This window comes from Aplidium turbinatum, chromosome 15, assembly GCF_918807975.1.
Source record: "Aplidium turbinatum chromosome 15, kaAplTurb1.1, whole genome shotgun sequence".
NCBI classification, from domain to species: Eukaryota; Metazoa; Chordata; class Ascidiacea; order Aplousobranchia; family Polyclinidae; genus Aplidium; species Aplidium turbinatum.
In genome coordinates, this window is record NC_137486.1 from 11,022,075 (window position 1) to 11,045,940 (window position 23,866).

General features: G+C 38.3%; 2 protein-coding genes across 2 annotated transcripts; one reads left to right on the forward strand and one right to left on the reverse strand.

Annotated features, from left to right (window-relative positions):
* Nucleotides 1-7,682: 7,682 nt before the first annotated feature.
* LOC145784591 (uncharacterized) lies at nt 7,683-10,680 on the reverse strand. The gene is made up of 4 exons (XM_082596447.1): nt 9,987-10,680; nt 9,125-9,248; nt 8,646-8,701; nt 7,683-7,971 (listed from the first exon to the last, which is right to left on the reverse strand). The coding sequence occupies exons 1-4, from the start codon at nt 10,470-10,472 to the stop codon at nt 7,834-7,836; spliced, it is 804 nt and encodes a 267-aa protein (XP_082452573.1). The 5' UTR covers nt 10,473-10,680; the 3' UTR covers nt 7,683-7,833.
* Nucleotides 10,681-18,327: 7,647 nt separating this feature from the next.
* LOC145784698 (tubulin polyglutamylase complex subunit 1-like) lies at nt 18,328-20,375 on the forward strand. The gene has a single exon (XM_082596561.1). It carries the CDS (start codon nt 19,569-19,571, stop codon nt 20,373-20,375), a length of 807 nt encoding a protein of 268 aa, XP_082452687.1. The 5' UTR covers nt 18,328-19,568.
* The last annotated feature ends 3,491 nt before the right edge of the window (nt 20,376-23,866 follow it).

A 23,866-nucleotide genomic window follows, 5' to 3' on the forward strand; every position in this document is an offset into this window, starting at 1 on the left:
AGGCAACTGAAGAACTTAAAGCTAAAAGGTAAAGACATTTCTTCTCAGTTTGGTACAGAAGAAAAATAACTTTGACATTTATTGGCAAGAAAGAAGATTAAAGGCAATCCATCTGTGCTTGAAGATTCAAGTGGAAGAATCCAAGCAAGTTTTGTGGACGTTGGGACTTCACATACTCGTACAGCTACGGTATCGTGCATTTAAATTCTTTTTTGTATTTTTACGGTCTTTGCAGTTAAGTTTTTTATAACTACTGTAATTTTGTGTGTTTGTGTAACTTAATTTTTTAATTGTTAAATTTAGCCCTAACATTTAATATGTCTACACTCGGTGGTGACAGGGACTCGACCGCCGTCGACTCGACTGAGTTTAAGCCTGATGATGTTCTTTGCGGTCGGGCAGGCCATTCTGGGGAGGGACCCATTAACGATGAGGCTAAGTCAGTTCGAGAGGCCCGGCATCTTAGACGGGATATTTTGACTCAAATTGGGAAACTTTCTGTAGCCCTAGGTTCTTTGAGTGATAAGCAGGAACTGTTAATTTTTCGATCTAACTTATCTACTTTAGAAGAGGAATTACGGCATTTCCATGCTCTCTTGAGTAAAATTTTTAACTCTGCAATCTTAGCAGAACTTCGTGATAGGGTAGATCCCGAATTTAACTCGTTAAAAAATAACTTCGAACAAAAAGAAAGTGAGTTCTCAGATAGGTTGGATGCTGACATACATCCTGAGGATAGCGCCTCAAATGTAAGCACTAGGATGTCTGAGAGCTCGTCACGGATAGTTGCACAAATTAACCTACAGCTAAGACGAGAGGAGCTCCAGATACAAGCCGAGGCCGAAGCGAGAGCTGCTGAGGCCGCCGAGAGAGCTGAGGCCGAAGCAAGAGCTGCTGAGGCCGCCGCGAGAGCTGAGGCCATACGAGCTGAGGCCATCGCGAGAGCTGAGGCCGAAGCGAGAGCTGCTGAGGCCGCCGCGAGAGCTGAGTCCATACGAGCTGAGGCTGCCGCGAGAGCTGAGGCCGAAGCCAGAGCTGCTGAGTTCGCACTCAAAGACGCTCAGTTGAGGGCTGAACAACGTAAAGAGGTAGTTTTAGCCGAATATCGATCAGAGTTGGGCTCCCGGCGTAGCTCTAGGAAGGGCTCTTCTAGGCATTCCAGAAGTGAACATCAATCACAGTTTAATTTACCTAACCTTTTCCAGACGCCTGTTCAATCTGTAAGTGGACCTGTACAATCCACATGTTTTCCAGCTGTTTCAGGAGGTCTCGGGGCCGCGGCTAAGGGTCTTCCGAAGGCTGTAGAGCCAAGGTCTGCAAATTACAACCGAACTCCTCCCCCAGAGCGTACAGGTCACGGGGCCGCCATTAGCAGTAATGCTTTGCCCCCTTCACAGTTTTCAGCGCCGCTAGTTTTTGATCGCCCAGCTACACGTAATTTGGGTGGTTGTGAGAGGCGTATCGCGTCTCCTGATTTTAACGTGTGTGAGGATCGTGATCGGGCTGTGCATGTGACTGAGCCCACTCAGCCCCTTAAGGGATATAGCTTGTCTTCTCCCGCTAAATCGAGTTCTCAACAGCAGGATTGCTTTTTTGAATACCAAAATAGTAGGACGTTCTTCGATAAGGCGGCCTTGATTGGTTACGATGGTAATAATATGCCATTTGTCTTCTTTAAAAATCGTGTTATGGCCTTGATGGCAGCTTCGCCCTTTAAGGGAACTCGTTTGACTTTGTTGCAAGCAGCTTGTGTTAGAACAGCTGCACAAACGATTGCTAATTTGGTTTCTGACACTCCTGGCTTGTCAGAGGAAGACAGGATAGAAATGTCGTTAGCTCGCTTGTCCCAACGTTTTGGAGTTCGTGGAGGTCTTTTCGCAGAACCAGAAATTAGAAAGTATCGCTATGGTAGCAAATTGACTTCTATCTCTTCAAGTGATTTGAAAGAGTTTAAAGATGAATTGTCGCAGTGTTTGCTTTACGCGAAAGCTTATGGTCAGCGTGATAAATTAGAAGGACGTTTTGTTTTGGATTTGGCTAAGCGACTCCCGTTTGACGCTAAGCAGCGTTATCTTGACTTTTTAGGTGATCAGTATGGTAGCACTGAGGAACCTACTTTTCAGAGTTTGTTTGATTTTGTAGTACGGGAGCAAACGCGCAAGTCGACTGATTTTAGCATTATGCTAATGGGCGATTCTGGTGAGTCGCAGCATTTTAAAAAGTTTGGCAAAGGAAAATTGCCTTCATGTCCGGTTAGGCAGACGTCGGTAAAACCCCATGATAATGTGATTTCAGGGAGTTCGCAGTACTCGACTGCTGTTGGCGCACCGCGCGGCGGTGTGGCCAGACGTAGTGACATACCGGCATGTTTTTGTTGTTCGTCACGTGGTCAAGTTGAATATCATTTTTTGTCTAATTGTAAAGAATTTTTGCGCTTGACACCTAAAGGTCGGAGAGATGTCATTGTGAAAGCTGGAAAATGCTTGAACTGTTTGCGCCAGCATATGGTTAAGGACTGTAATCATGCAAACAACTGTCGTCAGTGTGGGCCTAACAACGATAGGAAACACTATTTTCTTCTGCATGATTTTTATGTGACGTCACGTGATTCTCTGGATTCGGTCGGTAAAGATGATGCTGGTGCCAGAGTTCCTGTGCGTAATGTTAAGATTGGAAATGTTAAAGCAGCCTTTAACCGCGTTACTGCTGCTCGTGTTTTGAATCCAATGACTGGCAAATCGAAGTTGGTGTATTGTCAGCATGATCCTGGTTCGCAGTTGACCTTTGTTTCGAGTGACTTGGTGTGCGAACTTGGTCTTAAACCGTATGATAAAGCGTCGTTTAAAATAGATACTCTGGCTGGTCAGAAACCTACTTGTGCTGACCTTGTTAAACTCAACATCCAGTCGTTAGAGACTGATGAACTGTTTTGTGATATAACCTCGGTGGTTAACCCAGCTTGGGCTGACGATGTTAAAACTTTACCTCATAAACAAGATTTAAGTGGTTTCCGTCATTTTCATGACGTGAATATGTTTCATTTGAATGATTGTAGTACTTCTTCTTCTCTCGTTTGACTTGTAGCAGCTTAGATTGGCAATGCCTCCTCGTGCAGCCAAGATACGGTAGTTGGGTCCAGTTGTCGAATACCAGTGATTCCACTTGGGGGTCGTAAGATGGAACATTCGTGGAGTATGTGTTGCATTGTTTGTTCTACCGCTCCGCAGACACATATCGGCGAATTATGCAACCCCCACCTAAACAGATTAGCTCCAGTACAGCCAACGTCACATCTGATCCTGTTCAATGTGACCCATGCCTTTCTTGAGAGGTCTGCTCCAGGAGGGATGGAGAGTGCTGGCATAACTGAAAACTGGGGAGGGATATGTGGCAGCTCGTTCCATTCTTGGGCCCATGTTTCCATGCAGCTGAAGTTCTTATCCACAAGTTGTATAGCGTATCGATGGAATGGGCGCCTTGATGATAGGCGTTGAGGTCTGACTGGTCCATTTGTTTGGGAGTGACTGTGGAGAAGGTGTTGAGGATCGAGTCTCGCATGTAGAGCCAGTTTGTAAGAGGCTTCTTCCCTACGGACATGAGCAGGAGCAATGCCAGCCAAAGTTGGCAGATAAGCAGTAGGTGTGGGGCGGAGACAGCCAGTGATGATGCGCAAGGTGTCGTTAATGCATACATCCATCTTTTTTGTGTGTCTGCTGCGGTTCCACACAGCTGAGGCATATTCGGCTGAGCTGTAGACCAAGGCTAGTGCACTTGTACGCAAGGTTGATGCTCGGGCTCCCCATCCTGTTCCTGCTAGGCTTCTCAAGAGGTTATTTCGCGAGGTAACCTTGGCACGGAGTGACTCGATGTGGGGTCTGTAGGTCAACTGCCGGTCAAGTTTTACTCCAAGGTAAGTTGGGTTTGCAGTGTATGGTAAAGGATTTCCTTTTAGCGAGACAGACAGTTGACGCTGAGATTCCCGATTATTTAGATGGAAAGCAGAGATTGTTGTTTTCGACGCATTCAGTTTGAGCCTCCACTTGTCCAGATAGTCAGCCACCAGTTTCAGGTCAATTTCAAGTTTTCTTTCCACCTCATGCCAGTTCCTGTGAGCATATAGAAGAGCTAGATCATCCGCATAGCCATACTGTTGCGATGTAGTGCATGGGAGGTCACTTATATAGATATTAAATAGGAGTGGCGATAGTGTTGACCCTTGGGGGACGCCATTTTTCAGGCGGCGTGGTCTGCTGGGTTTTCCCTCGTTGGTATGCAGTATGAAGGTACGGTTCGAGATGGTCTCTACCAGAATACTATTGGTACCTTTGAGTGATGACCCTAGGGATTGTAGTACTGTAGATGTACTGATTGGCAATGACAACGCTTATTTGATGTGGGCAAAAGAAGAACGTGTTGGTGAAAATCGCAGTGAACCGCATGCTTTACTCACTCCTCTCGGTTGGTTGGCTTGTGGTGGTAAGTCACCCTTAGTTGAAAGCGTTGCTAAAGTGTGCAGAGTGCAGACGTCTTCAGAGTCGGATGTCATCTCTGGCTTTCAGCGTAAAATTGAGTCTCGTGATATGGAAATAGCAGACCTGAATAAAGTCATTCAGGATTTGACTTTGCAAAATGAAACCTGTGAATTGTCTCGCAATGATATTTTGGCTAGAGAACTTGTCGAACCGAATATTGAGTTGAAAGATGGTCGATTTGAGATACCTGTTCCGTTGAAGGAAGATATTGATCTACCTAACAATTTTGTGTTGGCGTCAGATAGAGCTGCTGCTTTAAGAAAGAAAGCTTTAAAACAACCTGAACTTCGTGATTTCCTTACTGACACCATGAAAGATCTTAAATCTAATGGCTATATTGAGCGTGCTGGTGAAGCTGGAAATGTCAAGGGATTTGAATGGTATTTACCATACTTTGTTACGTCACAATTAAAAAAGCGCATTGTTTACGATGGCAAGTCTGAATTTCGAGGAACTTGTGTTAATGATTTAATGTCTTCTTGTCTTGACTTGTCTGACTTGTTAAACCCTCTGGCAGATCTCTTGGCCAGATTTAGGCTTGAAAGATTTGGTTTCATGGCTGACATGACTAAGTACTTTTTTCACATTTTGGACTCTTCAATACGTAAGCCCAATTTTATTGAACTGCTTACGTACACAGGCAGTGCCGTTCGGATCGTGAACGAACGCCCTTTGGTACCTTTGAGTGATGACCCTAGGGATTTTACTGTCATCACCCCTGCCTCACTTTTGACCCCATACTTAGACCCATACTGTGCTGTTGGGCAACCACATGATCGTGACCAATTAAGAAGGGATTATCGGTTCAATTTGTCACTTTCTCAGCAGTTTTGGAGTAAATGGATCGATTTTTACTTGCCAGGTCTTCAGGGCCGGAAAAAATGGCTAAAAATGGCCGAGAATTTGGAGCCTGGTCAACTTGTAGTGGTAGGTTCTCTCCAAGACATTGGTAAACGTGGGAAGTATCAACTTGGGAGGGTGCATGAGGTAGTTCCACAAATTAGGAAAGGGAAGCCTGTGGTTCGTAGAGCCAAAGTTGCCGTCTGCAACTATGATGAGAGTACGGGAAAAGTAAAAGTAGACTACGTGTTGAGGGATATTTCGTGCCTCGCCCCCGTAAAGAACACCTAAGTGTTAGGGTTTGAGCCTGGTTTTGTCTGCGGTGGCCGATACTTGTCTGAGCCCAGAACAGTCGGTTATTATCGCAACAATTGTATATAGCGTCATTTTAGCGTGTACCTATGGTACCAATTTCATGTATCGTCGTGTTTATTCTTATTGCTGTTCATTCTTTGCATGCCCTTTGTATTTGCGTATTAACTTAAACGTGAGTGATTCAAACAATTTGTGTATCGTGTGTTTTATTCATTGGCTCACGATTGTCCTTCAATTCTTTTTTAGTTATGCCATGTTAGACTGTCATAACTAGGGGCCGCTATGTTACGGCCAATCTCTGTACAAATCAAACGTCATATAAAACCGTTCAAGTCTACTGAATATTACGTCATGGAAATTCCTAAAGCATGTGCCAAAATTGCACCAGCGTTCATAAGAATTGTGTCAAGCCTGTTTGGGCCTGTTTAAACAGGAAATATTACATCAGCTTTAAACACCTGTTTGAATGACTTCATAATTGTCTTTCATTATTGCGTCACAGTACTGCATACGTGAATTTGAGATATTGCTATCTATTCTGGTCATTCGTAAAATGATTGTTTGAAAGTTGGCCGCACTTTTAACTGTTGGCTTAGTGCTTGCTAGCTGGACAAAGGTTCCGTCTTTTATCCAAGTAATCTGTTCTGTAGTGACAGTTTTCAGTGGTGTACGCGTTGCACCCCCTCGTTTTCGGTAGCCGTGGGCTAATTTTTACAGAAATACACTTTTTGAAAAGAAGTTCAAGTGTGTGTTTCTTCGGTCATTATATGCAGACGAAAGGATCCGGGAACTTTAAGTTACAATTTTCCCACGAAGAAATTATGGTTTACCGCTGTGACCAGTAATCAACAAGTTATGTGGTATACGTAGTCAATTCCCATATCAAGAATAAGTAGATATGATTTTTACGGTTTATCTGAGCTGTGGAAATAAAAAAAAATAAGATGGTCATTGGTCATATTGAGGTACAACAACAACACGACCAATTGCTGATTGGTTTGGTGAGGATTCTTGGTTCCTAATGAAGCAATATGTGAATGTGATAAGGATGGCAGACATTACGTCATGTTTGTATTCTTTTGTTCAAACTCGTCACCTACCTTCAAAGAGGCATTACAAGAAACCTGCCTGCGTAGTCTGGCAAAAGCTGGAAAAGTCTGGTAAAAGCTTTATCACTTAGGTCGAACACTTATGGTCAGTAGCGTTGACAGGGGAGTCTATGGGGTGCTTTTGGACCCGGGCCCAGAATGATTTTAGGCCTGTAACCTTTCCAAGGGGCTAGTGCGCTTATCTTAGAAGTGTCTTGATTTGGGGCCCGAGGTCTTACTGGTAGCCTACTGGGCCCAAATTATTCTCTCAACGCTCCTGCTAGTGGTTGAATAGTTTTTGTACAATAAACTTGGTTTAAATTTTATATCTTCTTCTCAATTATGATAGCCTATTGAGACCAAACCAAACGTTTATTTTTTTTTAGAAACCCCAGTTATGAAGTCTGTTTCTTTCCAGTCGTCATTTATGGCGGCCTTTTATTATTAGACACTACTATTTATGATACACAATGCAGTTGAGATTGGTTTGAATCTTTAAGGGGTAATGAGTCTTTACAAATAAATTATGCCAGTTCAAAACTTTTAATTTGGGCCCGGTACAATGATCAACAGGCTCCAAATCAAGACAATTCTAAGAAACACGCATTTATCCAAAGAATACACTGTGGTTTCGTCAACTCTTTAGGCTTCTTGAAATAATTACAGACCCTTAAAATTATCCCGGTCCGGGTCCAATAGTATCTCCTGGACCCTCTGTAAATGCTACTGGTTTTATGCAAATAAAGTCAAAGTTAGCATTCGGCTTACCTTCATGCAAATACCAAAACGGTTTCTTTTTGCAGCACTGAAGTATCGGCAAAATATCGGTATCGGCCTAAAAAAGTGATATCGGTACATCTCTACAATTAGGCTACAAAGATAAAATAAAATATCATACTGAAGTTTATCGACTATATTTATTAGACGAAATCAAAATAAACAACACAAAGTTGTTTGAGATAAAACAGCGAAAATAACGATAGCATTCTGACTGCAAAAGAATAGTCTACAGAAGTCCGTTGAGTTTCCAGCCGCACAATAAGACGGCTGCACGAATGTTAACACAACCAGAGCTTTAACCTTAAAGCGTCCACTCCGTTCAAATAATAACGAAATAGTCGTTTATCCCGAACAAAGCCTAGGTTCTCGTACAATCGCAGTGCTGAATGATTGGTCACTTCAGTTTCCAAAACAACCTTTAAAAAATAGGTTTTGACTTTAGTGCACAAGATAGGTTTTTAATTGTACCCAGACTAAAACCCGGTGATGTAAGATTGTTGACGCAGTACAGTATCATACTGTAGTATGTTTAGAAACCCGGTGACTTCATTGAAAACAGAATAACATGGGAATTTTCTTGCAGAGGCAGTGCGGTCCCCCTTGCCTGGCAGCTATATCACTGCACGGGCTAAACTATGTCCATTTTGCGGAATGTCCCGTTTCGGTGAGTCCAATTCGGTGAGTCCGATCCCTTAACGGGGGATTTTTTCAATTTTTTTTTTTTTAATTATCGGGTACCGTAGCCTAAGTATCATTGCCGTTTTAGGGTTAGGGGTTTGGGTTAGAGGTTAGGAACTCACCAAATAGTAGCAGACCCTCCACTTTGTACTTCGACATAAGGTCGAATCGTTCTTCTTTCAAACTAAACTTATAAACGTACTATATACTAACTTGATAAAAGTTTGTATTTAGTGTAAATGAAGCAGTGAAATTGTGTAGTTGTAGTCCTATGTATATTCTATAATGGGCTATCTTCTGAACTGACAACCCAAAATAAAACGTTGTTTAGCACAGAAAGCAAACTACCGTATAAGAAATAATATTTCACACTTGCGTTACTTTAGCGACAATTACAACCAACTAAAGTTACCTCATCACAACCATCGTTGGTCATGGCTTCAATTGCTAGCTTCACAAGATTTGTGCCTGAAATAACATAGAAGTACCTTGAGGACAACTATTATCAAATTAATACATTCGGGTCGAACGTAAGTTCTCGCTACTCACAAAAAAAAAACGTTGCAACAGCTGCAAATAAAATGCTCAAGTGCTATATGCACAAAATATAATAAGTATTTACAGTAAGAACTAACGCTAGACAATAACTATATTTATTCTGTTTGAATAAGTTTTGCAACTGGTGGTTGTCATCTAACATGAAACCTTAGTTTAGCAGCGCATGACTTGTCTGTGTTAGCTTTCACTGTAAAAATTTTAGCTCTGCTTGCTGCATTGAGCACTTCATTTGCAACTGCTGCAATTAATCCCTGAAATACTAATAACCAATAAGACTACAGAGTACTAATATTGTGCCAATCTAGTATACCGCCAAGATCAAAACGATCTTACCTATTTTCCGCCTTCGAACTGACTCATCAACAGCGAGCATTGCAATATAACCTCGCCTGCTTACTTTTTTATGAAGATCAAGCTTGCAAACAATTGCTCCCACATATTTTGTTTCATGAATGGCCTGAAATAACCATTTTCAGCTTTAAAATATTACATATTGTAAAATATAACAAGAATTAGAACTTACACAATGCTTGGTAGGAAGCATGCAATAAATATAAGAAACAAAACATAAAATACAAAACAATATTTAATACAAGTAGTTTGTGTCAGTGACATAGCTAGACAGAAAAAAAAAAAACTTTTGAAGTCAAATACTTTGAGAGCACAAAATAATGTATAAGATTCATTGACGTTGAAAAACAATTCATGAACAAGAATACATTATGCTATTGTAAGCCTGGGTGATGTTTACAAACATTTGCAGTTGTGCACATGAACGTAAGCTAGGTTAGGGTTGTTGATACTAGCATTATGTATCACTTAATTTACTTGCAAAGACAAAGGATGATGCAACCGTACTGAACCATCATCTTTTATAACTTTTTTCTGTGTTTTTCACAGATGTTGCAATTATTCCATTCATTTTTCAAGCAATAAACTTCAGGTTCACAATCATCAATTTATGTAGAAAGAACTGTAAAATTGAGTGACTGATGTCTTGTTTAGTGTTTTCAATATTTTCAGTCTATTTTCTAAACTTTCCAGCTATCTTTTTTTCCTATTTTGCAACAAAACCAAAATATATATAACTGTTTAATGTGAGAAAATGCCAGTTAAACTATGTAAACTAACCTCCAATTAACATAATACTAATAATAGGCTAATTTTAAAATAAAGAAATTCAATGCTAACTTACCAGGTAACACAAATGTGGCCAATTGTGTATAAAATATCGATATGTATATATTGAATAGGGCTCAGATAAATCTTTGGTAATAAGATACATAATTGCTGGCATCTGGATTTCATTTTTGTACCTTGAGTAGCAAATCCCCTTGCTTGCAGAAACAATAGTGTCTTGTATTTCAACAGGATTAACAACTGCTGAACAGGGTGATTCACTGATTGATAATGCCTCAATTTTGTTTTCCAATCTAATTTGGTCAGTGTCAACCAATTGTTCAGAACATGTCATAGTGGAAGAAAGTTCAGATGAAGTATTTTCACTTCTTTTGGATTCATTAAAAGAATCTGAATGATCTTTTTCATTTATGTCATTACAATTTTCAGAACTGATTCCGTTTACACATTCCAAATTGCTTTCAGACTTGTCGAGCAGTTGAGAATCATTTTGCTTCACATTTTCATCAACATCAGACGCATTTTTGCTACTTTCATCCATGCTTGGAAATGGTTTGTATCATAAAGGTATGGGCTAATACTGTATCACCATTTGTCATAAAAAGTAGACTGCATTGATATGGAGGCTAAAAAAACACCAACACTAACCAAGATATATAGAGTTAGGTTCAAAAACACTAACAAGTTGTGTAGTCACCTTGACTGTTTCATATATACATTACATATTATATACTAAGAAAAGTGATCTTATAAAGCTGACATATGTACAGTTTAAGTTTAAATATGAAAATAACATATTGCCAGCATGGTTTTCCAGCTACTTTGTTAAGGTTGATGACAAACATCAAAAATCAAAATGGTACTAGACATAAAGCAAAAAAACATTTTTGGAGCAGGTGTACAAGTCTCCACCCTGGTCAAAATAGCATAACACCATGAATTGGAATTGACCAAGAAATAGGGGGTGAAGTGTGTGAACACATCATAAATTGAAATTGACCAAAAAATACAAGGTGATGTGTGAATGGCGTTCACTGCTTCACCTTTCATTGGCTATTTTCTCCACCTAAGCTTTAGGCCTAGAAAATAGTAAAGCAAAGGTACAATTGTGAAAGCGCACTTCACCCTGTATTTTTTGGTTGATTTCAATGTATGATGTCATAGCATTTTTGACCAGGACGTAAACTTGTAGACCACCTTCATATCTTTTCTGTTTTACAAAATATTCACATTGTGTTGGTGGTGACCATGAGCATGAATTTAGTAAAACTTTGGCAAATGTTGTATTCTAGCACACAATCACATATTGTTCATTGGTTTGAATCTTTATCCTTGGCTTTCTCAGTCTGACAATGGAGATTTTATATCAACAATGGTCTATTCTATATATATATGTCAGTAGCTAAACCCTTTTCTTTTATTAGCCTTAGTGTAAGGTATAGTGGAAAAGGCGTTCGCTTTCCAATCATGCAATCCTGGTTCGACTCCCGGCTTCAGCTGGTTGTTGAAAAACACCGATCACCTCTGTCCAGGGTGTAATAAATTGGGTGGGCATATTTGCTGAAAGAAAAGCGGCCAAGGGAAAGGAACTGGCCAGTGGCCACCCTACTCTCATTAGCGCTGACGGCTTAGTACAATAAAAACCTTCTCATCCCCTGATGCTTGGATCAACTAATGGGACTCACCTGTTACCTTTCTTTCATGGCTGTGGCTATATTTACACTATCTAGTGTAATAATAGCCTGAATAGTGTAGCCAGATAAAGAATTCTTCCCGAATTTGAGAAAAGTTTAAAGCTGTTGAAAACAAAAACTTGTATTTTGGAAATTTTTTTTAGTCCTGGGAAGATCAAAACCCTAATCTTATTCTTAACTCAACCCTTACCTTAACCCTTCCTAACTTTAATCCTAATTCTGGCAGCACCTGATTGTGGAAAAATAGCCACTTCCTTCTTTCATTGAGCACACCTGTTTGTATAATTAGATTCATTATGGTGGTGAGTGGTGACTGAATAGATGACCGTTTATGTTCTTTCGCTATCATCCGGATTGCGCCCTAATCTAATCTACAGTTGTAAAAAGTATTGTTTTGAGAATTTTGTTTGCTCTGCTTGTTTGTTTATATATATAGGCCTAGTTAAATCTCGCTACTATGCAACTCTTGCTATTATACCTGTAGGCTACCACTTTTGATCATCCCCAACACAATTCAATGGAAAATAAATTTACTGTGCCACTGCTTCTTCTTGCTACATTGCCACGTGAAATGGCGTACAGTCAGACGTTGAAGCATGCAAGAAGACAGAATCTGCCTGTCTATGGTGATCTGATCATGAAGGCTTTGAAACTGGTTGAGCTGATCAACATCCCAAAGTTCATGGTGAGCGATGGTTGGCTATACAATTTCAAGAAGAACCACGGCATCATTTACATAGAATTAAGAAGTGCAATGCAATCTAATTAACAACAAGGTAAATAAAATCTGTAAATAATCCATGTTTTGATAGTCCATTACCTAATTACAATATGTGTGTGTTAGTTTGTTTTTGTGATGTTGTTGGGTTCAGTCGTGTTCTCGTTGCTTTAAGAATTGGCGCTTCAATTGTTTCAGCAACGAGGAGGCGACTGATTCTTAACTAATTCATCTAGGCTACTTGTTTTACAGTATCAGGTTTGGTGGCCGTGCTTAACTATACTTATCGATGCAAATACCGCAATATTAGATCTTTTTATGCACGTCTTAAACCATTAAGGTTTTGCCACCTTTTCCTTTTGTTGGTTTTGTTACTGTATTTCTTTTTTACAATATCATTTCTTTTTGCGTTCTGACAAAGAAAAATAAATTGAATTGAATTGAATTAACTAGCAAACACAAATTTCAACAAACGACTGTGTAGGCCTGTGTTATCAAACCAGTGAACCACGTCCTCAAGCCTGAAACTGCCACTTTTAAAACATAAATTGAAAACTATATTAATCTTCACAATTCTCACTGTGTCAGTCAGAGTACCGAAATGTTTTCAATACAGTCACACTTCGATACTATGCCACCCTTTGGGACCAAGAGAAAGTGGCATACTAGCGAGGGTGGCATAGTAGCGAGAGTTTGTAAAAACAGCCTTGTGACATGACCACGTAATGCCACGTTTTGTTGTACGATTATAATTGTACGAGGAAATCCAATCTGAGCCGGATGATGTTAATCTGGGAAGCGCTGCCTGCCGAAGAAAAGATGCACGAGAACAAAGAGATCTAGCTGTCTGACTTTCTTGAAGCTGATGAGTGATGAGCGCCTCGAGACTGGTGGATCATTCACACTGGATGTGATTGCGAAGGAGATGTTGCGCAGCGAGGAGCCGGTTGAAAGCGAAGATGATGAGATAACTGTTCAGGAGGAAATCGTTTCATTCAAGGAAGCCCAGCGGGCATGAAGCACTGTCTGGAAGTTCATGCAGCAGCAGAGAAGCGGGAAGCCCAGTGTGATGCGATCGGCTAGCTAGACAACGAGGTGTACGAAATTCACCGAAAGAACATGCACCAGCTGACGATTCCTCATAGTTTTGGGCTGATCGAGCTACAGTAGATAACTTGAGAGAATACATTACATGCACATACATATACTTTTGCCGTTTTACAACCGTTTAATCGTTTCGTTCCTACCGTTTAATTGTTTCGTTAATACAGTACTCTCATGTGGCATAGTAGCGAGGGTAAGGGGTGGTATAGTAAATATATTTTCTATTGATTTTAGCTGGTGACGATCAAAAGTGGTATAGTAGCGAGGGTGGCATAACGGCAAGGTGGCATAGTATCGAAGTTTGACTGTATTCCCAAATTAAAATTTTTTCCACTCAGGCGTTTATACTCAAAGATTACTTTTTTTACTTCTATGTTCGTACAACTACAGTATGACGTCATCAACTGGGCTCAACTACTATTTGTTGGGGCGAAAATGGAAGATAAAACGGGAAATGGTAGGCTAGTCCTTGTGAACCTTTTTCTTTTCTGCCATTCCTGGGGTCGAGAGGCTCTGTCTTTTACCACGCAGTGGTGGTAACTCGAGATAAATATTTGAGGAGGTGTTGAGTAGCCGCTAAATTGATACTTGATCTAGTTCGCGAAGACCAAGCACTGACAAATGGCACATTCAGTTCAGTTCAGTTGTTTTTATTTCTGACCATCATATCAAAACAATACACGTCAACATAGCAAAGGTCGAAAAAAAGGTAGAAGCGTTTGCAGAGGGTGTGGTCTGCTGTAGGCTTGTGTTCCTCTTTACAGATTTCGGATACAGCCATCTCCTTTTAGTGCATGTTAGATCGGAATAGTCCAACGCCAGTGCGCAAGAGGATGAGCTGCACCCAAAAAAATTTTGGCAAAACCATTCCTGTTGGGTAAGGGCCAGCATTGGAAATAAAGCATTGGAATCTTGAGGAGTTCTCATTCCACTCTAAGCTCCAGCATTAATGGTTCGCCTAGGTAGCGACATTAATGGACTAGTCAGCAGTGGTTTTAAGCAAGAGTTGTTCGCCTCTAAAAATAGGTGTCTTGATTTCAGTCGCCAGGTTTGCTTGCGTATTTGTACATTGGAGGGTTTATCCATTACCTCCCCGGTTGCCTTGCGAATTGCGGTCCCTAGTTATTGCCATTCACTTAAAAACATAAATAACCAAGACCCACCACAACAAGGAAGTTGGCAACATGAGCAATGGCGCAGCCAGCCCAACATTTTGAGGGGGCCAAATATTTTTACTTTAAGCAATTATTAATAACTTAGTAAGATACCGTAGGCCTACTTTATTTGGGGCACCGTTCATATCATCCAAACATATTATGAGGAAAAATGCTAAATTGGCATACTAATTTAGAGTGCATTTTAAAAGATAAGTCATCACCTTTCATCGTAATCAAATCCACTTTTCTAAACCTTTGTTATTTAAATCGATTTTGAGAATATCAATTTTGTATCATTGCGCTTGTAGGCCTAGTTTATAAGTTGCTTGGCTTTCCCGGCCATTTGAGCAAAAAACTTTTTAAAATCTTCATCTTCGTCCGCCCCGATTGCTCAGTAAAGCGTGACTTCTGGAACGAAGAAGCTTCAAGATAAAGCGACGCTGGTTCAGCTCTCGGGGTGTGCGCTTGAGCAACGCACGTTAAGGACTAATCCCCATTCAGCGGCAGCTAATGGAAGGAATAAAGTAATTCCCCTGCAACAAAACTTCAACAATCGGAAACTTCACTCTGTCAATCGCAGTGAACGGGCTTGCGTCAGTTATTCAAAGCCTCTACAAGTAGGCTTGCAAAACTGCCAGGATTAAGCTATGCAAGAAGCTTTCCCAGTCAAAGGATAAAGATTCAATCAATCATCTCTAGCATCAGTGCAAAGTCGAAAAAGTTTAGAAAAATGGTTGTCGAAATGTCCTGACAAAAAGTCAAAGACGTTAGCCTTCTTGAACTGCGGAACATCCAACACAGTCTGAGCAATATGGATATCATTATGTTTCTGTCTGTTTTATTCGTTTGCATAGCGTATTTTGCCTCCAAGTTTGCGTTTTGGACCAGTTTCCGTGCTTTTGACATGCTTTATTATGGAAAAACATGTTTTCTTTTATCAACCGTTGCATACATTCCACAATTCGCTTTATATCAGACCTGATGTCATCTGATTGTTTTTATCGTTCTGAACACTTTCAACTCTCCCAACGCTCATTGTATGTTAATTTAATAATTTGTAACAGTAACTAACTGCTCTTGGCTGATGCTGAAACTGCAATTTGATCAGAACTGACGATGCACTGAATAAGTGCGAAATATATTTTCTGTAACATCTACTGACAACTGATCCCTGTTACCTTAGCAATTGAGGTTTTAGCTTTTGTAACAGTAAGTTAGATATTTAGTGAGATCTTAAACTGACGACATCCAAAATTGCTCACTGTGACCTTTGCAATTTGTGTATTATTTTGTATTTTTGGATATGGACAGCTTTGTCTGACTCAAATAAATAATAATAACCTCATTTAATTTGTAGCATTCTTATGATTGTCGAATACAAATAAATGTAAGAAATGGCAACACGTAATTTAAGCTTCATTGACAACGAGAATACGAGATTCTTGAATTGTGAGTGTGAGCTGGTTTGTTCTCTTAATTACTGTTTTTTTTAGCATAATGTAATTAGTTGGAAACTGGGGTATTTAAATTAGGAATGAAGTTTTATGTTTAAATTATTAATAATGCTTGTTATCTATAAACATATCATTTCAGTTGTGATTGAAAGAATAGTTTTGAATTTAAGTTTTCAATTTAAACCAATAGCATTAAATTTGACTGTTAAAAAAACCAAGCTTCGATTTGTTAACTGGGATTGATTAGCAAAAATTGAAGCTTTACGACTTCTTAAAAAATCAAGAATGTACAATTCATATCAAGAAATTATGCATAACTCCATATCATATCTACTGGTATTACTATTAATGTACTTAATTTTTGGTGTTTTGTTTAAGTATTTGGGTGGTGATTGACTTTGGTGACCTTTTGGCCTTTTATTGCCATCCTTGTGCGAATTATTACTTTGTTTCATTTATTTTTGTTTATTTGCCAACAAAATAAACTAAATTGAGTCGAGGTGTATGCTTGAGCAATGCATTTCAGGACTACTCTCCATTCAGCGGCACCTAGAGTAATGGATGAAATAGCTCAAAGACAACAACTATGGAAGCTTAACTCTGCCAATCTCGATAAGTCGTCTTGTGTCAGTGGTTCAAACATTCTACAAGTATGTGCAACTGCCAGGAATAACCTGTGACCTCATCAAAGGCTTTGTCAGTTTGAGGTTAAGATTTATAACCAAACCATATGACTAATACTGAAATTATTTTTGATTAATTTTAATCATGTTTTATATTAGAGCAATCAATGTGTTTCTAAATCTCTGGCGAAAGTTAGGGCCAAAATTTAAAGACATGAGAAATTAAAATAAACTCAAATGTTCTCGACACATTCCGGTACTTGCATCCTCATTAGAAATTACTTTAAATTTGAAATATACATAAACTGAAAATTATAAGATGAATGTGACTATGCACTATAACTGTAACGACACTCCACACTGAAAAGCACAAACTCAATTAGCGATACAGGAATGATTACGAGTAAATAACAAGGCAGAAAACAGGTTGCATGAGGTACAAAATTCAAACTTGTAATCATAAAAGACAGATATATATTTATTAAATAGTATTCTTATATAGTATTTTAAGGGGTGAAGGTTTTTGACTGAGATTCTCTTATGTAGGGCATTGGAATCGTAAAACTTCCTTTCATAACTATTATTTCTATTAACATATTAACTATTATTATTATTAACATAACTATTAACTATTATTTCAAATTACTATCTGATTTACCACTTTGATTAGCTTATTAGACCAAGTATTACTCTGCTCATTAAACTGTGATGCTTAAGTTGAAGTAAAATCATTTTGAACTACCATAGTGCAATTAGAAGAAAATTATTATTCAATTTTTTTTCCCCAATCAGACTGTGTGTGTGTGAATCAGTGTATTCTGAATGTGTTTTTTTTTCTTGTTTTCAGCACTTCAATCTTCATTTCCTTGTCGATTGAGGTAACATCTTTCATTCTTGTTGCATGGTTTTTGTTTGTTCTTAATGCTATTTTGATTAAAGGATTGTTTGCAGTTTTTGCACTGTAGCCAGTGCATATTTTTATTGAAATAATGCTATATCTTGTGGAGCTACAGGACTTAAGTTTATGTGTAGAGTTGTAAATGCAAAAAAAAAAAAACGTTTTTTTTCAAAAAAAAACTTGGCCCAAAAAAAACGCGGGTTTTTTGTTTTTTTTTGTATTTTTTTGGAAAAGTTGCAAATTTTTTACAATTTGCAGCTTAGTTTCATTATAGTGCTCTTGAAAAACATTAAATTAGTAAAAAATGGTTTTATTGGTGTGCTGAAATTCCTAAGTGTTTGTGTTTGGCAGCATATGTTTTTTGCATAGTTCTACGTTGTTTCGCTTTCTTCTTCGTTCTCAGGCATGTTTGTGGCAGTAGACCTGACAAACATTGAATTAATGCAATTTGATACATGACATATATAATGTAGATGAGTTAATTTCTTTTTCCTTTTATGGACATCAAAGATGAAACCTTGTTTTATTTGAGAACTAGCCCTACTACTTTTTGAGATAAAAAGAAATTGACCTTTTGTCGTTACGCAGTACGCACCAATAAAACCATGATGCGTAACTTTAAATTTTTTTTTCTTTATTGGGTAGAGGAAAGATTGACGAAAAGTTTGGCAAAAACAGAAAAGTGCTAAAGTCTCAAAGTCCTGCAAACTAGTTCAAATTGGATGGATTAAGTGCAACCATACTTCTTTCGAACATGTCTATGACAGCACAATGGTGTGATTAAGGGAAAACAAACATGACTATGACATCACAAAGGAGTATTGAACCTCTTCAGGGAAAATAAAAAACATCAAAATGTTTCCATCTTTCACTACATTTAAATGTGATTTGGGCTAAAAGTTGGGACTTTAGCACTACACTGCTTTTGCCAAACTTTTCATCAATCTTTCCTCTCAATTACTTTTTTTTTTAAAGTTACGCATCATGGTTTTATTGGTGCGTAACGACAAGAGATTAATTTCTTTTTATCTCAAAAAGTAGTAGCCAAAACTTGTTTTAATGTTCATAAACAGATAGCCCACCCCAGCAAACATGGGGGTAGAGCTAAAAATTATCTAAATATGTTGAGCGGTTCTTGAGATATTGCCGTTTGTCTATTGCTCCTTATCTATGAAGCCACCTAGTGGCTAAGGTTGTTTCACTTATAACTCGAGAACCGCTTGTGTGATTTTCATCAAGTTTGCACCAAATGCACATCAACTGGAACAACCTCTTGACGTTGTACTGGAAAAGGTGTGGAGTGCTGGTCAAAAGTGCCTTTGTGAAATAGAGAAACAGGACACTGACCACCTGGTCCTATCATGCCCATTAACCAAAATCCCAGGTGGCTTCGAAACTGTACACGAGTGTGGTACTGCATTTAACAACTGGCTGGACCTAATTACAGACAATACTTAAGATGTGCCAACCATAGGACACTGTTACTACTATTTGAGACGATGAGAAATCTTTATGGCTCGTGTGTTGAGACTTGAGATCTACAAAATTGCAATGAAAAAATATAGGCTACCAGACATATTGTCTGATTTGAAATAAGTTATACGAGTTATGAGACGGTTTGTTTGTTAAAAGAGACGCTATTGCAATGAGTTTACCCTAATTGCTGCATAATGTAACATTTAATGTCAAAAAAGGTAAAAAAAAAAAAAAACGAATAAAAAACAAAAAAAAAACGATTTTTTACATCTCTATTTATGTGTTTGTAATGCTTATGGCATTACTTTTTTGTTCTATACTGACTTCAAAAGCAATATTTAGAGTAGAATATATTATAGCGTATTTATCTTTGCTGAGGTATATAATTAGCTGATTTTATGCTTTGTCAAGTTGTTTTGGTTTTGCATTTTGGAATTAGATCACCACTCTCCAGCTTGTTGAAACAACATTTCTAGGTAAATAACAATATTGCTTCTACAATATATAGCAACAATGGCCGAAAAACGCAAAGATTCAAGCAGTGTGAATGTTAGCGACTCAGAGAAAAAGGTTACAGATGTGGAATATCTCCAACGAAACGATGTTTCACAAAAAGTTTGTGATTGCTTATTGAAATTAATTGAAAACAAACCTGCTGAACCAATGCTCTTCCTGGCCAATTGTTTTGATTCTTTGTCTAATGATAAATCAAATAAGATTGTTACTGCAATGCAAATCTTATCCCTCACTCACCACAGTCAAGGTGTCTTTCAACCCAATCTGATCAAAGCATATGACTTGATGAGCATTCCAAAAAGCCCTAACTCTAAAAAGTCATCAACCAACAGGCCTGGCTTGATTGGCAGTTCTTATGAAGAATTGTTGAAGTCCATACTATCTGATCTTCCAAAAGACATGTCACACAACCTTTTGAAGCGAATTAGCTGTAGAAATAGTGAAATGGTGCCTTTTGATATATTCCGTTATGGCATAACTGTATGTTTTGTTTACATTGACTTTATCAAACTTTCGGGAAATCTTTTCAAGTTATTTTGTAACCAACATTCAACCAACATTGCGGACAAGGTGGTGTGTGAGGCTACCTTAAACTCTTACAGAGAAGCAATATCTGTCAGCATTGAAAATGGCAATCAACCAGCTTCTTTGTTAGAAGCGGGTCACATGCTCTCTTCAGATCAGTTGGCTCTGAGCATGTTGAAGCTACGAGATGACAAAGTTGGAAAACAGACAATGAGCAAAAGTGATTTTGTTTATAAAATGACTGAAGCTTTTCTCAGTAAAATTAAACTTTTGAAGTGAGACATCATGATATTTTTTAAGCTGGTGGAAAGATAGACTTCACTCTTAGTGCATTGCATGTTCGATTTTTACTTTTTTTAGTAACTGTTTTAATAGCGTGTTACATTATTATTTAGGGAAGACCAGGGCAGGTTGAGCCACTTAGGATATATACTTATTACTTACGCTTAATACGCACTGTGAATAGTTTTATTTGTAGAATGTTTAAACTTAGATCAAAATAATGCTAAGTCTTTTGGCTTTAATTTTAGCCAAAGTTTATCTGTATTTACTTACAAATAGACACTTAAAATTCATTTAAATAAGCTGACCCTGGAGTAAGTTGAGCCACATACCATTTCTATTAAAACTATCAAAATAAACACATAACATTGCATTGTAAACATCATCATCGGCCATGCCTGAATAAGGCGTTGGCTACCGTGAGTCTCCACAACGATTGATTGTCCATAGTTCTTAAGTTTTCAAAATTTTGGTTTGTCCATGTTGAAAGATTTTTAAAGATTTCCAAACATGGACGCCCCCAGTGCCTCTGACCAGGAAGTCACCCCATCATTGCCGAGTGTTTAATTCTGCGTTTGCGGGAGACATGCCCGATATATGTCATTTGCCTTTTTTTGATATTTGAAATTGTGATGAGGACGCCAGGGGTGCACCCAGAGCGTCTCCACACTTCTTCGTTAGTGATCTTATCCATCCAGTTAATTCCCATCATTCTTCGAATGAACCAAATTTCAACACTGTTGATCTTCTTTTCTATCTATGGGTCTACAGTCCAGGATTCACAACCATATAGCAGAACTGATCAAATGTACACATGTAAAATTCTTATTTTAGTAATCAGAGAGATTGAGTTAGGTTTCAGTATTTTGGCCATTTTGATGAAAAGCTTGAAAGCTTGTTTGGATTGTACAATTCTTGATTTTACATCGCTCCAGCATCGACCATTCAAAGTGATTATAGAACCCAGATAGTTGAAACTATTTACTTGTGAGACCGTTGTATTCTGTATTTTGATTGTGCATACTGGAGTTATTTCTTTTAATGACATAGTCATGCAGAAGGTTTTCATTGCAATCAAATTAAGTCCAAGGTTCTCACTTTGCTTAATGACTATGTAGAGTAAGTTTTGTATACTGGAGTGTGATGTGGCGATTAGTACCGTGTCGTTCGTATATCTTATGTTGTTGTATCTTATGATGTTGTAAACATACCAGTTTATATTTGCATTAACACAATCAACAATAAGGTTTTTGCATTATTAGCAATGGTTATCAAACAGCTGATAAAGTTTCACGTCACCAGAACTTGCTGCTACTCAATGTTCAAAAAGTCAAGATTGCAGCTATTGAAAACAACTTTCTGTTGCCGTCGAGCAGTTCTTCCAATTGCTTTCGGAATTCGGACCCGAGAGCTTTCTCGCCACATCTTCAGGCGGAAACTCACACTCATCGTCGGGTTAGAAATAAAAGCAACCCTTTCATCAAAGGCACTACGAACAGATTTTGTAGAAACTTAGCAGCAATATTATCATCTTGAAATTCTTCAATTCTACTTATGTATTGGTGAGCTTTAGAGAGGCCCTTAAAGCGGACGAGAACAAAGTCACCAACATTGTATTCTGTACTTTCTCCACTAATATCATCAAGATGCGAAGCCAAGCTAAATTCTTCAGAATCGTAGACAAAATAATTTTTTTCTTGATCACTGGTTACATCAGATTTTACCCTTTTGCAATAAACATTTAAACAAGATCATATACCACTCTGTGATGCATCGCACTGAATTGTTACTGGATTGTTTACATCATAGAACGACAAAACTGGCTTACTTGTCAACACAGTTTTCAAGTGTGTCATCGCTTTGTTGTGTTCATTGGTACATTTCCATTCAGCATTCTTCTTCAAAGGTTCACGAAGGGGTGCAGTAATTGTGGACTTATTCAGTATATCGCTCACCTAGAACCGAACTATGTTATGTCCATTTTTCAAGTTTTGAGAAAAACAGGAAAATAGATTTTGAATTGGGTTTATGTAAATTATCTCCCGATATATATGCAATATTTTATACCAGTGTGACTAGTAATATCTTGCTGGTTGTTGGGCATCATTTATGATACTTTTTAACCACTAGGGTGAGCAATATAGTGTTTTTTTTAAGTATCGGACGGACTTAACATTGTTTGGTTTTGAAAATTCTAACTGGTAATTTCATAAAATAACGGACATAGCATATTTATAAAATCGAATGAAGTATTATAACCACTGTTTTTACATTGAAACAATTTCAGATGGAGCTATAAATTGAGATGGAAGCATCCAGGTAGCAGTTGTAAACTTTTTTACAGTGTAGAACCATGATTTCCTGTTTTGGTACTACACAATCTTTTCACTTGTGTGATATTATGTTCAATTGTTTCTTTGTCATACTCTTACACATCTTCTGCAATAGTGCTATAAAATGTGCCAGGTCTTATTTGGACTTTTGGTACATGGCCTCCACAAAAAACCTAGCTAGTAAATAGCTGAAAGATTTATTGCTCAATGCCGCAATCACGTTTGTTAGATAGAACCATAACTGAGATTTCTGAATATCAAATTTAGCTGCCTAATCACCAACTTTCATCAGACTTTGAAATAATCTCCAACAGCTCAACTAAATTAACATCTGGACATTAAAAAACATCACAATCATAACACTGTAAGTTATTAAACAATACTGTGTTTACTAAATTAGTTGATCTGACAACCTTAATCATTCTCACAAACCAGTGATGCATTCATGAAACTAGAATTCAAGGAATGGTTAAATAAAATCTCTATGCTAATTTCTAACAGTATCTACAGAACGAACAAACAACATAATGAAATTACAAGGAAAGATAATAACTCTGCAACCTAAATATCAGCAAAATTGATACTTAGTATCTCAGAATTTTCAACAGTTCTTTTGAGTACTGTAGTCAAGATGAGTCCAGCTGAAACAAAAGCAAAACTAGCATTGGTGTTCACTGTTCAGCTACGGTACTTCTGGAATGTCTGCATAAAAGTGGTGGTGGTGTGGAGGAATGAGGTTTTTTTGCATAATTTCATCAAATCGGCTTTTTTGTCCTTTTTTACTGCCAGCTGTGATTTGTAACATTTGGGTAGTTCCATAACTAACGGCAATGAAAATTCAGTTGCAAGTCGTCTGCTGCTCTGTTGACTTGATTTTATGAAGTCTATCTCACTGAAAGACGACTCTGAATATTTGTACTTGAAGTATAGCTTGACTGGATTTACCTAGCAAAACTTTAATTGCATAATCTTGGTCCACAGTATTTTTTCACCGTCAGAATCAGTGAGCAAGTCTTTTAGGCGCAGACAGTTAGGCATTGGACCGTTGGTCAAATAGGCGGCAACACTGGCGTCAGGATATTTAGGTGCGGAGCACTGTGGCACCCGTTCATTTACATGCTATTCTTAGTAAAGTCTGCAGATTGTATCAGCTTG

Coding starts and splice junctions, on each gene's coding strand:
- LOC145784698 (XM_082596561.1), top strand. CDS start 19,569: ATGGCCGAAAAACGCAAAGATTCAAGCAGTGTGAATGTTAGCGACTCA.
- LOC145784591 (XM_082596447.1), bottom strand. CDS start 10,472: ATGGATGAAAGTAGCAAAAATGCGTCTGATGTTGATGAAAATGTGAAG. Junction 9,249..9,986: donor GGCCACATTTGTGTTACCTG/GTAAGTTAGCAT, acceptor TGGTTATTTCAG/GCCATTCATGAAACAAAATA. Junction 8,702..9,124: donor AGTTCGAAGGCGGAAAATAG/GTAAGATCGTTT, acceptor ATGTTATTTCAG/GCACAAATCTTGTGAAGCTA.